The sequence below is a fragment of the Xyrauchen texanus genome, chromosome 9 (genome assembly GCF_025860055.1).
Source record: "Xyrauchen texanus isolate HMW12.3.18 chromosome 9, RBS_HiC_50CHRs, whole genome shotgun sequence".
NCBI lineage: Eukaryota > Metazoa > Chordata > Actinopteri > Cypriniformes > Catostomidae > Xyrauchen > Xyrauchen texanus.
In genome coordinates, this window is record NC_068284.1 from 8538409 (window position 1) to 8553444 (window position 15036).

The following is a 15036-nucleotide window of genomic DNA, read 5'->3' on the forward strand; positions in this document are numbered from 1 at the left end:
GGAAAACTCGATGCTAGTGCGGAAGTGTGCGCTTTCTCTGATCATCTGGATAAATGAAATGGAGAAAATAATCACATAGAAATGTAAGTGTATTTCTGTTGAGCAGAGAAACATTGTGCTGCACTCTTCACTATTTTTCTTGATGCATTTGAGCTTTTGATTTTCGTATGTGTTGCAGTTGCAAAAATATTCAAATGTTCCTAATTTGTTTATAAAAAATCACCTGAAACAGCTATGTTGATATAGTATAAAGTATTTTTTCTTTTATACGGTCTTCGCTGTTTTCATGTGGACGTTGTAATCGAGTGGTTAAAGACGAGTGAAAGGTTTCAATCCTTTGAGGGGTTATCACCATATTCTTGACAGTCATACATGAACTAAAATCTCAAATTAAGAATTGGTTCCCGTTTAATTCTTGAATCCTTTCATTCTTTATGTTGAATTGTTATGACAGGACGAGGTATTTACTGCATTACGATTCAAGGAAACATAACACAGTCTCACAACAGAGGAACTTCATTAGTCCAACACAAGTTTTGTGACAAAATTAGACTAATTATGCATTTTATTCCCAGATATGTTGATTATACAGCTCTGAAAAAGTTAAGAGACCACTGCAAAATCATCAGTTTCTCTGGATTTTCTATTTATCAGTATGTGTTTGAGTAAAATGAGCAGTTTTGTTTTACTGTATAAAGGAATGGTTAACTCAAGTGGTCGATATATCGGCAATACATCGGCCAATATTCTGACATTTTTTATTAGCGATACATTTTCCCCTTTTGTCGATTTTTTTTTTTCTTGAGGCGCCGAGAAGCGACTGAAACATGTAAACAAAACGACAATATAAATTATATTTAATTAAGAACTTAAAACCCGTAAAAGCTCTCTCTCTGTCACACCACCATCCGCAGTCGGCCTTTATCCCTCACTGAGGCTTGATTAGCCTGATAAGGGGCGGTGTGTTGAATCACGACCTGGCCCCGCCCTCTGCCCTGTCACATTATATTTTAGCAATTTTATGTTTATGTTATTTACTATATTAAATTGTGTGATATATCTGCATTGTGTCGGCCTAATGTCCACACTGCTTTCTGAATGTCGGCATCGGCCATTAAAAACCCATATCGATCAACCACAACTATAAAGCACTGACAAAATTTCTTCCAAATTCCAAATAAAAATATTGTAATTTAGAGTATTTATTTGCAGAAAATGAAACTGGTCAAAATAACAAAATAGATGCAGTGTTTTCAGACCTTCTGAAGTTCATATTCATTTTTAAACACAATACTAATGTTTTAACTTAGGAAGAATTCAGAAATCAATATTTGGTTGAATAAACCAATCACAGCTTTCAAGCATCTTGTCTTTCTCAACCAGTCTTTCACATCGCTGTTGGGTGACTTTATGCTTTGTTTGATGGGTTTTGGCTATCCATCTTCCTCTTGATCACATTCCAGAGGTTTTCAGTGGGGTTCAGGTCTGGAGATTGGGCTGGCCATGACCGGGTCTTGATCCGGTGGTCCTCCATCCACACCTTAATTGACCTGGCTGTGCGGCATGGAGCATTGTCCTGAAAAAACCCAATCCTCAGAACACTGTCAGAGAAGAAAGAAGCCAGTTTCCTTCCTGGATAACCTTTGCTTGATTCATGCTTCCTTCATAAAGACGAATCTGCCCAATTCCAGCCTGAGGAAGGATCCATGAATCAAGCCACGCACAAGGTCACTCAAGGTCAAGGTTTGATCAAAGCCGCCTTTTCACTGTCTCCAACATTTGCATACGACTGTTGTGTTTCTCCCTCTAGTGGCAATAGAGATGAACTGTCATGTTGCTTGCAATGTATTGTGTTCATTGAGGGAAAAGCTACCAATGGTTTACCTCAGAATGACATTACTGTGTGAGATTTTGTTGAGCAGATTAATTCAATCAATACAATTCAGGACTAATATTCACTCAGTATTTATTATTAATAGTATTATTTATCACTGTTACTGATTTTATAGTTAATATTTTGACAATTAATAGCAACAACTATAAATCAGCTAATAAAAAGCAGATATTCATAGATGTGATTTTAAATATGTAGGATTTGCGTGTGCAGAAATAAATTCCACATTTATTAATCACTTATTTATTGTATAAATAATGATGTTTGTGATATATTTGCAATATAAACAATAATTTCTGACTTCTACTTTCATAATTATCAGAATACAGGTGTTTAGTATAAAGTTTAGGTCAAAATCCATTGATAATTATCACTTCGCACTAATGATATTGATAGTTTTGCATGAATACATTACTTCCGGTCGGGCGGTCGCATACGGTCTAGTCGCACGAGTTGAAATATTTCAACGCAGCCGAAGCTCAACGTATCCGAAAATGTCATAACCGGAGATGGTCGGGACCTCACATTGCGCCCGTTCGACTCTCCATTGGAAATGAATGACTTCCGGTCTGTTGTTTGTCGGATGCAGTAAAAAGGCTGCGCAAAACCCTGTCATGGCCAGTCCAATCTCCAGACCTGAACCCCATTGAAAACCTCTGGAATGTGATCAAGAGGAAGATGGATGACCACAAGCCATCAAACAAAGCCGAGCTGCTTGAATTGTTGCGCCAGGAGTGGCATAATGTCACCCAACAGCAATGGGAAAGACCGGTAGAGAGCATGACAAGACACATGAAAGCTGTGATTGAAAATCAGGGTTATTCCACCAAATATTGATTTCTGAACTCTTCTTTAGTTAAAACATTAGTATTGTGTTTAAAAATGAATATGAACTTGTTTTCTTTGCATTATTCGATGTCTGAAAACACATTTTTTATTTTTTTATTTTGAGATGACATAATGGTGAGTAAATTATGAGAGAATTTTCATTTTTGGGTGTACTATCCCTTTAATATCATCTAATGTTTCTGAAAAAACTCCATATGTTGGGTGTTTGATAACATCCATGCTAAAAAATTTTATATATTATAATAAACTTCCCTCACAAAATGCAGACAAATTTCTTTGGATTACATTCAATTTTAATTCACCCTTAAATTTGATGTATTTATGCCTCTGTGTGTGCTATTAGGTAAAAGAGCTTTGTCCATCTGTGCTGTCCAGCTGGAATCATCATGTCCTCTGCTGGTCCATCACAGTCGTCCCCTCGACATCCTGCGGCAGGGGATGAAGCCGGTGCGACGAGTGATCGTGGGAGTTACTCGTCAGACAGACACGCTGGTCTGCTGCTGGCACAGATGAACAAGATGCGTCTTTGCTCAGACTTCTGTGATGTTAGGCTGCTGGTGGGCGGGCGAGTTTTCGGCGTCCACAGGCTGGTGCTGGCTGCCAGCGGCCCTTATTTCTCTGCTCTGTTCTCTGGAGCAATGAGCGAATCCCACAAGGAGGAGGTTCGGATCACTGGAGTTGAAGCTGATGTGTTTGAGAAGATTCTGGAGTTTATTTACACTGGTATGCTGGTGTTATAGTAATAAAATCAACCACATTTCAGAAATGTCCCCGGCTGAAATTTTTGATTTTGTTATAGGGGTCATGATATTTTTTATAGTTTCATTATCTTCCCTGAGGTCCACTGATAATGTTAGTAAAGTTTTTTTGCAATAAAATATTTATAATTTAGTAATATATTGTAATTTTCCACCTGTCTCTGGCCCTCTGTCTGAAACACTTGGTTTTGGCCTAAATGCCTCCTTTAAACTTAAGCGTAAATTCCCACTGTTCTGACTGGCTAACAGAGGGAAGCACCTCAAATTCAGCCATTTTTTTACTTAATCTGAAGAGAATGAAAGATTCAGGAGTTACATATAACGCTCATCCAACACATTGCATCTGAATATATTAAACTGTTCATCTCAAGCACAACCGTTAACACTCACACCCTGTCTACACCGGACACGAGAGTCACGTTAAAAGTAAAAGAACCCATTATAACCAACGATGCTGTCTACCATGGAAGTGTCTGTTGCGGCGCGTCGCCAACAGTAAACAGATGTCCCGTTCCATTTTGCACTGCATGCACTGGCTCTACTACTGCCAACAATACAAATAAATGGTTTGGAAAGTTTGTGTCTACTGTGCCCGGTGTAAACTGGATGTCAGCACCATAAACAATCCAACAGTCATGACATTTGAAATAATCATGAATGGAACGTTTTACTTACGTTTTTTTAATCAGCTCCAAGTGCTTTTAACGGTCCCATCCTTCAATAACAGTTCCTTTGCAAAGCTTGAATCATATTTGACTGTTTCACAAACAATCCACATTGATATTAGTCGAAAACGCACGCAATCCACGCTGAAGACACATCCACATCCAGTTTGCAGAATCATCCTGCACTGAAATGCACATTGCCAGAAACGCATCTAAACGATCAAAAATGTCCATCCAGCGCATGTTTTCATACACCAACAGTTAAAAAGAGCGCAGATGGGCGAAAGAACATGAAGAATATGATGCGTTTGTGCTCAAAAATGCAGCAGCTGAATGACAGAAAATTGCTTCTCCTCTTCAGAGTTATAACTTGACAATGCATCTTTTAAGAGTGGCCCAAGATATGTATCAAGCTGTCGAAGACGTCTGTCTGTGCATGTTTAAATACAAAAATGATAAAAAAAAAATAGTCTAAAGAGGTCCCCTTTGGTGTTAGGAATAGTTAGGCCACAGTAGGCATTGTTTGTCATTCTCTCTATGTTTATGAACTGAAGCCCCAGTGGGCGGGGCTAAGGGTGCAATGATGTGAAGTATATGTTAATGTTTTAGATCTGTAGAGGCAGTCATGAATTAATGACGTAGGGTTGTCGTGGAAGTAGAGAACGAGGCGTTTTTGCAGCTTGGTTTAAATAAATGCTTTTATTGCGTTGGGGATTAAGTTTTGAGTTCTGAAATTTACATTGTTTTTATTGTAGAAAGACCTCTTATGTCAAAATATCAAGTAACATTTTATTCCTCATGGACATGACCCTTTTAATACTTCTACTTCTGCTTAATCAAGAATAGTGTGATTGAATGTAAATATTCCACTATTGTGTTCATCCTCTGTTGTCAGTTTTCTTTTCTCAGTGTATGAATGCAAATTGTCAGTGTTACAATAAGTTAACACGGTTCTTCTCATCTTTGACTGTGACAGGCTCTATTGATGTGACAGTGGACACTGTGCAGGAGCTGATGGTGGCTGCAGACATGCTGCAGTTGAGTGAGGTGGTGGAGATATGTGGTGAAGTCCTCCGAGTGCACATGGACCCCTCAAACTGTGTGGGGATCTTTCAGTTCCTGGAGCAGATCGCCTGTATGGACCTCCTGCAGTTCACTGAAGACTACATCCATGCTCACTTTTTAGAGGTGACTGCTGTTTCCAGTCTTAAATATCACAATAGTTAAGTATAATTACCGGTAAGTCCCATTTGGATTCTTTATACTGTAATTCACAGGTCTAAGCAGATATGTGAGTTCAAACCTGGCATACTATGAACAAACTGAAATTTCTTCTTTTCACTCACTTTGATATGTAATAAGATAGTTTTAGTCAATGTAATAAAATGCAAATATAACGTTTGTCACTGTTGAACGTCTTGGAGTTGGAGGTCTTGAAAAATGCTTGAGCACCTTCAGGTCTTTACCTTGCAGTTCAATCATATTTGTTTGCACGTGTCAGGTTTGCTCATCAGAGGAGTACTCGGGCTTGGCTAAAGATCAGTTGGTGAAGCTGCTGCGCAGTGAGGAGCTCAGGATCGAGGATGAGTATCAGGTGTTCACCGCTGCCATGGACTGGCTGCATCATGACGTGTCTCACAGGAAGAAGCATGTGGTGGAGGTCCTGGAGCCTGTGCGCTTCCCCCTGCTGTCACCACAGAGACTCTATAAGTATATAGAGGGTGAGTGAATATTACTGTGGTTTAGCCATAGAGAAGACTAGTGCACTCCCATTTCATTCCTCGAATCCTCCTGTCTTTAACCCTCCTGAGCTGTTTGGCCATTTCTTTCCTTTTATTTATTTATTTTTGGCAGATGCTATTTGCACTCTGGTGCGAATAATGGTATATGCTATTTACACACAAATATAAAGTCTAACATACAGTATATGGGCATCACTGCAGTGTGTTTATTGTGTTATTGTATTGTCCCACAGACACCTTACACCAACCCCTACCCCTAAACCTAACTTTAACCTACACTTAGAAAAAATAACCAAGGTTTTACTACAGTAACCATAGTTTCACCGTGATATTTTGTAGTAAAATTATAGTAACAACAAAATTAACCATGGTTACTATAATACCACCATATTACTGTAGGAACACAATGGTTATGACAATATAACAATATGGTTTCTGCTCAAAAATATGGATACTACATTGTTACTATAATAATCCAGTGATGCAAACTACACACCAGCAATGCCGAGCCATTTAGGGAACGATTGCGATCGACAGACCCCGCCTCCAGATTAAACCCTTCTCTGAACATACAATTTGGGGTGCAAATAGCACTGTGTGACTGTAATCTGAACATACTCCAAAAAAAATTATAATTCTTATTATATATCTTCTATTTGTAACACCATGGTCAGGTTTGACTGTAAATATAATGTGACTGACACTTCAGAACGATTAAAAAAAAGTGCAACTTTGACAAATAATAGTTAAGATAAATAAGTCTAAATATATATCCAAATGAATAACTTGTAATAATCTTCGGTAAATCTAAAATGAGATAATCTACATTTAAAGACAGTCAGACCACACAGTCTCTATTGGTTATTATGACTGTGAAGAGCCAAGGTGTCGACCTTTATTAAAAAGCCCAGGAGGGTAAGAATTCATTACATTAAGCATTATGTTTGCTTCTTATCAGTGTCGGATCCTGGTTTGTTATATTTGGCTAAAGTGGCACTTACGGCACTCGTTCTCGCGGGGCAGCGTCTCATTTTCAACTGAAACTGCTCATGTCAAATGTCATACCATTGCTTAATATTTATCACCTTTTAGATCTATTCGGCTATATTTATCCATGTATTTATCCATTTTATAATTGGTTGACCTGGTTATTTTCTCTAGCAAATACAGTGGGCTGCAGAAGTCTTATGTCCACCGTTTGCACTCTTTTATATCCTTGTTTAGTACAAAAACCATGACAAATTATATTATCAACATAACAGATGCAAGCTTGAGTGCATGCTGACATTAAAGCAAAAAGAGGACATATTCAATTCAAGGAACATTAACAAGTTCATATAAAACTTTCAACCTGTTGCTCATTGTTATGCTGATAATATCATTCAAAATAATCTGTTTTGGTATTAGCATATAAGCATTTTCACTTGAAGACCTTTTGCACTTCAGCACTGTATTTCCTTGATGACATATATTTTATATATAATATATATTATTAAAATATTTGTATAAAAAAAAATTAATACATTTTAATATATGAATTAATTGTAATTGAGCGTATTTATATTGCCTATGCCTAGAAAGGCACCCAAATAAAAATGATTCAATATATAATGATTAAATTATTATAAATAATATATATAAATAATTATAAGAAATATATTATTCATATAATAATTCAGACAATTAAAATTAATCATTGTTGCAGACAATACAAAAAGTTGCTTTAGAAGGCAATATATTGTTTATTTCCATTTTAATGTATACATGCCTATAATTGTCCTTTTCTACGTCAGTGTACAGATGCGTGCGTCAGATGGATGCTTTTGGTTGCATTGCGTCATAAACACAGCATGTGTCAAGTTAAATGTAGTTTGAAACTAAAACACGTCATGAGATCCCTGACAAGAAAATGTCCTTATTTAACATATTTAACCCCAAATCAATACATTTTATTTGACATAAATTAAGCCTATATTTAGGGCATTATTTTCAGGAAACTTCAACACATTTTTCCTTTCAATTGTCATTACCGTAACGCATCCAGATGTTTTACTATTCCAATTGATTTCAATGGGAATTTTCATCACGTAACAGTAAAATAATGCTTTTGTACAAGGATTTTCTTAATTAAAATCACTAAAAATGAAAGGCAGTACCAAGGGAGAACTATTATGGTTTTTACGTTACATTACAGTAATGATTTACAATTTAAATAACATATCATCTTTTTTTTCCGCATTGCAATTAAGCTAAGATGAGCGCAACTGTCATGAAAATGTCACAATGGAAAAAATATGAATGGTCCAAAAAAATAAGCTTAATTTCTATAGTGAAATATAATTTCTTATTTGTTTCTCTTGATTTTGGATGAAATTGGACATTTTCTTGACAAGTTTCGATTTAACGACATCATCGAAGTTGACTCATCCAATCAGGCTTTAGTGAATTTTTTTTTCTTCTCAATTTTATAGTATACGTGTAGGTTTTATTACCCAGATGTGACGAGACCTCTTTCCCTGACAGGTATTTCTGACTTCAGTTTGCGAGTTGCATTGCAAACCCTGTTGAGAGAGTACACAGAAGTCAACAAGTCCCCGAAAGAGAGCAAAACACTCAATCCTCTGCAGACCGCCAAAACCCGACCCAGGAGAAAAGCCCGCAAGTACCTCTATGCCATTGGTACTTCAACTTCTGTCTGCAGTCATATCAGATAAGATGTTATAATCATCTGTTGTTCCAATTCAACATCTCTCTCCTTCATATTAAATGGACTTGTATCTTGTAGGTGGTTACATTCGTTTGCAGGGGGGTCGCTGGAGTGACAGTCGGGCGTTGAGCTGTGTCGAGCGCTTTGATTCGTTCAGTCAGTATTGGACAACGGTGTCATCTCTGCATCAGGCCCGCAGTGGTCTTGGAGTGTCAGTACTGGAGGGCATGATCTATGTAGTGGGGGGTTGGTATCTCTTTTTTGTACATTTTCTTTCATATTTTTTGTCATTTTCAATTGTTCTTATTAATCTTGGTTCCCAAAAAAAAAAAAAAACATTTCTTGACACTGTTGTTGTCCCTCTCATCATATTGTATGTTTATGCATGTAATATATATATATATATATATATATATATATATATATATATATATATATACACACACACTGATCAGCCACAACATTAAAACCACTGACAGGTAAAGTGAATAACAGTTATTATCGTGTTCCAATAGCACCTGTCAAGGGGTGGGATATATTAGGCAGCACGTGAACAGTCAGTTCTTGAATTTCATGTGCTGGATGCAGGAAAAATGGGCAAGCGACTGATATGAGTGACTTTGACAAGGGCCAATTTGTGATGATATGAAGACTGGGTCAGAGCAGCTCCAAAACGGCAGGTCTTGTGGGATGTTCCCGGAATGCAGTGGTTAGTAATTACCAAAAGTGGTCCAATCAAGGACAACCAGTGAACCGGCGACAGGGTCATGGGCACCCAAGCCTCATTGATGCGCATGGGGAGCGAAGGCTATCCCGTCTGGTCTGATCCCACAGAAAAGCTACTGTAACACAAATAGCTGAAAAACGTAATGCTGGTCATGATAGAAAGGTGTCAGAACACACAGTGCAGCTTGCTGCATATGGGGCTGTGTAGCCGCAGACCGGTCAGAGTGCCCATGCTGACCCCTGTCCACTGCAGAAAGCGCCTACAATGGGCACGTGAGCTTCAGAACTGGACCATGGAGCAATGGAAGAAGGCGGCCTGGTCTGATGAATCAGGTTTTTTTTAAGATCATGTGGATGGCCGGGTGCCTGTGCGCTGTTTACCTGGGGAAGAGATGGCAGCAGGATGCACTATGTGTAGAATGAAAGAGGCACTGTTTTGCTCTGGGCAATGTTCTGCTGGGAAACCTTGGGTCATGGCGTTCATGTGGATGTTACTTTGACACATACCACCTACATAAAGTTTGTTGCAAACCACGTACAACCATTCATGGCAAAGGTATGACTTCATGGCAGTGGCCTCTTTCAGCACGATAGTGTGCCCTGCCACACTGCAAAAAGTGGAATGGTTTGAGGAACATAACAAAGAGTTCAAGAAATTGACTTTCCCAGATATCAATCCAATTGAGCAATTATGGGATGTTTTGGACCAACAAGTCTGATCCATGGATGCCCCACCTTGCAACTTACAGGACTTGAAGGATCTGCTGCTAATGTCTTAGTGCCAGATAACACAGGATACCTTCAGAGGTCTTGTGGAGTTCATGCCTTGTTGGGTCAGAGCTGTATTGGCGACATGAAGGGGACCTACACAATATTAGGCAGGTGGTTTTAGTGTTGTGTCTGATCGGTGTATAATGTAACGTAACTTAAAGGGATAGTTCTCTCATGATATGATAATTGTCTCATCATTACTCACCCTTATGCTGTCTCAATCTCATATGACTTTCTTTCTTCTGCGGACACAAAGAAAGATTTTTATCCTTACAATGCAAGTCAATGGGTTCCTAAACTTTCAAGCTTCCAAAAGGAAATAAAGGCAAATAAAGTGAATCCATGAAGCAATATGATCGGTTTTGGGTGAGAAACAGACCAAAATGTAAATCCTGTTTTATTGTAAATCTTGACATCTGCAGTCTCCTTTGTGCATTAATGAGAGAAACTCATTCACACTTCCTCGAACTTGCTGACTGTACACGCTCTCTTCACCCTTTTATTAATTTGACAAATCATTTTCAGATCTGGTCCTTAGGTGTATATTTATTGAATTTTCTGTAAGATGATAAACAGCCAGCCATCTTTTGTTGCACAGGAGAGAAAGACTCCATGATCTTTGATTGTACGGAGCGCTATGATCCAGTGACTAAGCAGTGGGCGGCAGTGGCATCTCTGAACTATCCACGCTGTGGAGTAGGAGTCTGTTCCTGTCATGGAGCTCTTTACGCACTTGGTAAGTAAATTCAGATGCTGTCTGTTAGGACAACTTCATTAGCTTGTTGACACAACTTTCAGGGTGCTGCACCTTTCATGGGTTTGTCCAACTGTAACTTTATTGAATTATCATAATTATGTTGGCTCTATCCCATGCATTCATGTGTCAATCCATGCATCCATCCGTCCATCTGTATATCTATCCATGCATCCATCCATTCATCCACACATGCATCCATCCATGCATTCATGCATCCACCGATGCGTCTATCCATCATCCTTTCATGCATTCATTCATGTGTCCACCTATGCATTCATTCATCCATCCATGCATTCATCCATTCATCTATCCATTCACCCAGGCATTCATCAATCCAATATCCATCCATTCATGCATGCATCCATCCATCCATTTATACATTTCGCATTCATCCACATACACCCATGTGTTCATCCATCCATGTGTCCATCCATCCATGCATGCATCCATCCATTCATGTGTCTACCTATGCATTCATCTGTCCATCCATGCATTCATCTGTCCATCCATGCATTCATCCATCCATCTACCCATGCATTCATGCATCCACACATCCACCTATGCATTTATCAATCCACCCATGCATTTATCAATCCACCCATCCATTCATGCATCCGTTCATCCATGTAATCATGCATCCATCCATCCATCCATGCAATCATATATCCATCCATCTATCCAACCATGCATTCATGCGTCCACCCATGCGTCTCCCTGCCTGTCCGTCCGTCCATCCATCCATCCATCCATCCATCCATGTATCTGTCCATCCATTGATTCATGCATCCATCTACCCATGCATTCATGTGTCCATCCATCCATGCATTTTTCCATCCATCCATTCATGTGTCCACCTTTGCATTCATCCATCCATCCATTCATGCATCCACACATCCATATATCCACCCATCCATGCATTCATCCATCCTTCCATCATCCATCCATCCACCCATCCATTAGTCTATCCATTCATCCATCCATCTACCCATGCATTCATGCATCCACCTATGCATTTATCAATCCACCCATGCATTTATCAATCCACCCATCCATTCATGCATCCGTTCATCATGTAATCATGCATCCATCCATCCATCCATGCAATCATATATCCATCCATCTATCCAACCATGCATTCATGCGTCCACCCATGCGTCTCCCTGCCTGTCCGTCCGTCCATCCATCCATCCATCCATCCATCCATCCATCCATCCATCCATGTATCTGTCCATCCATTGATTCATGCATCCATCTACCCATGCATTCATGTGTCCATCCATCCATGCATTTTTCCATCCATCCATTCATGTGTCCACCTTTGCATTCATCCATCCATCCATTCATGCATCCACACATCCATATATCCACCCATCCATGCATTCATCCATCCTTCCATCATCCATCCATCCACCCATCCATTAGTCTATCCATTCATCCATCCATCCACCCATGCATTCATCTATTCGTGAGCTTGTCAACCCATCTAGTCTTGACAAACGTTAAATGTGTATATTGTTTCAGGTGGCTGGATTGGCTCAGAAATCGGGAAGACCATGGAGCGATATGACCCAGCAGAAAATAAATGGGAGGTTATTGGGAGTATGGCTGTGCCTCGATATTACTTTGGCTGCTGTGAGCTCCAAGGTGCGTCCTCCTAAATAACTGAATACTGAAGGCTGGTTACGCATACTAAACACTCACTGTCAATAAATTACTTTTCAAAGTTTGGTATGTTGTATCTGTACATCAATAATGGCCACTTTATTTCTTAAACCTATTAAATGTACAAGTCTGAGATTAAATCATGTCGAAATTCACCCAGATGAATTTTGAGATGAGAAAGAGATCATATGAACTGTATCGCAAAGGAATTTTATCAGCACCTTGCTAAATCCTTTAGAAATTCAGACTAATGTCATTGTAGTATGTACCAACATTGGCGTAATGTCTTACTGTGTACTAAAAAGTATATACTTTCCCATAAACAGTGACGTTCATACATTTATTGTCTTGTAGAAATCAGAAAATTGGGATCCATCCCTTTTGTTCTGTCTGTTGTGTTTCAGGCTTCATCTATGTCATTGGTGGCATCAGTGATGAAGGCACAGAGCTGCGTACAGCTGAATTGTATGACCCCATCTCCCGGCGCTGGAGTGCCCTGCCTATCATGGTGACTCGGAGGGCGTATGTGGGTGTAGCTAGTCTCAATAACTGCATCTACGCTGTAGGAGGCTGGAATGAGGCGCTGGGCTCACTGGACACTGTGGAAAAGTACTGCCTGGAGGAGGTGAGAATACTGGGTGTATTTAGTCTTTAAAATTTAACCACTTAGAATCTTCAAGTTCTATTTCTTGTCTTTGATGCACATCCTGTAATAATATGTTGCTTTTATATTAATGGCATATATGTTTCTGTGTTTTCAGGAGAAGTGGGTGGAGGTGGCGTCAATGGCGGTCCCGCGTGCTGGTGTAACAGTTGCAGCTGTTAATGGTCTTTTGTATGCGGTGGGTGGTCGGACCTCTAGCCGAGACTTTTCAGCACCGGTCACTGTGGACTCAGTCGAAATCTATGACCCTCACTTGGACACATGGACTGAAATTGGTAACATGATCACCAGCCGTTGTGATGGTGGTGTGGCTGTGCTTTGATTGGCCACATCTCACTGTTGACATTCACCAACTGATGTTTTCACTTTCACCCAGCACTTACTCAACTCAGCTGTACTGAATGATTATTCAGTGTCTAATTTTTCAGAATTTTTAACTTATTGAAGACGGACATCTGGTGTAATCCATCTGATGTGTAAAACTGTGAAGTTATGGAGACACATGGTAAAAGTATTGAGAGTAGAGTTTGGGTAGAAAGAAGTATCAAGGTATGTCATTTTTTTAACTCAAATTGTACGTTATTTGTCACTTAGCACAAGCAATTCAAATGTTTGTGTAACAGCACATTGTGCTGTAGTTTTAGACAACAATTGTTTGCCGACTGTTGTTAGTTGACTATAATTCTGATTGTGGATTATTGTAATGGTTACATTTTTACACTGTCAAGAAAACAGGTATAAGAATTGACTAATCTGCTTCAAAATGTCAGTCATTTCACCTATAGAGTCAAAATTCCTTTATGTATCATTGTTCATGTGATATTGTTTGTGGTCTCTTTATCATCTCTTCTTGTTGGTGAACTATTTTGCATAGTTTGAAAAGTTTCTGTTTCATATTTGCCTTTGAAAAAAAAAAAAAGTATTATTTGTTACATTTCGCACTTTTTTTGTATTGTTACTTATTTCTCACAGTCTTACCACCTAGAATTTGTGAAAACCTGCCTGATGGTTGTAAAATATTTTAAATAATACAATTAAAATACTAGGATTTATTTTATCAAAGTTCTACTACTCCAATAAAATTCACTTTACCTGATGTTTGACTCAACAGCACACACACAAATTCAGGATTTCACAGCAGACGGTGTATTTTGAGTGCCTGGTGTATTTTGGAAATTTGATTTCACAGAAAGAGAGCTAATATTGGACCAAAATGAAGACTTCATATGTTGGGGACATAAATGAAAATGCACAAAATGCAGTATTTAGGAAATGTAAAGTTTAAAGATATATTTACATATTTGTAAATATGGCCTGTAACATGTGACTGCCTCAAAGGTTTTTAATTACTTTCTTTGGTGTCTACTGGACAGCGAAAGAGGTGTGGTCATAACTTATAGCTAACTGGTGACATCTGCACATACGTTGTGTAAAACCAATGATGGGAACTGATTAACGTTATTGCTAACTAATTATTGTTCGCAGGAAGTTGGAAACGGACCATATTTGTAAAGTGTTAGGATGTTTGAAGTAAGTGACCTTTCAGAATTTTAGAAAGTGTTGTACTGTGGCACCTCTAATTCAGTTTGCATATGCCTATAATTGCTAGTAAATGTTTTTGAATGAAGTTTTTTTCTTCTGTATTTCTGAACTACTGGATCCCATTGACTTGTGATGCTAATTGGAATAGCAGTAATATCAGTAAACTCTCTCAACTGATTGCAAACATGAGTCTGAGTTTTTATTCCTCAGTATTCATACTGGGGACCCAACTAGTACCCCAGCAAGTCTTATAAATTACAACATACTATATATAAAATAGTAAATAATACATTATATAA

The 15036-nt window shown here is 38.6% G+C and overlaps 1 protein-coding gene across 1 annotated transcript; it reads left to right on the forward strand.

Moving 5' to 3' along the window:
- On the forward strand, positions 1-14906 carry LOC127648844 (actin-binding protein IPP-like). The gene is made up of 10 exons (XM_052133626.1): positions 1-83; positions 3087-3466; positions 5143-5354; positions 5668-5887; positions 8432-8587; positions 8694-8861; positions 10711-10848; positions 12391-12513; positions 12936-13156; positions 13293-14906. The coding sequence occupies exons 2-10, from the start codon at positions 3130-3132 to the stop codon at positions 13515-13517; spliced, it is 1800 nt and encodes a 599-aa protein (XP_051989586.1). The 5' UTR covers positions 1-83; positions 3087-3129; the 3' UTR covers positions 13518-14906.
- Positions 14907-15036: the final 130 nt, after the last annotated feature.

Bases quoted from the DNA above. Each gene is read 5' to 3' on its own strand.
- LOC127648844 (XM_052133626.1), top strand. From the start codon at position 3,130: ATGTCCTCTGCTGGTCCATCACAGTCGTCCCCTCGACATCCTGCGGCA. The intron at 8,862-10,710 runs GTTGGTATCTCT...TTTGTTGCACAG, and splicing joins CATGATCTATGTAGTGGGGG to GAGAGAAAGACTCCATGATC. The intron at 13,157-13,292 runs GTGAGAATACTG...CTGTGTTTTCAG, and splicing joins AAAAGTACTGCCTGGAGGAG to GAGAAGTGGGTGGAGGTGGC.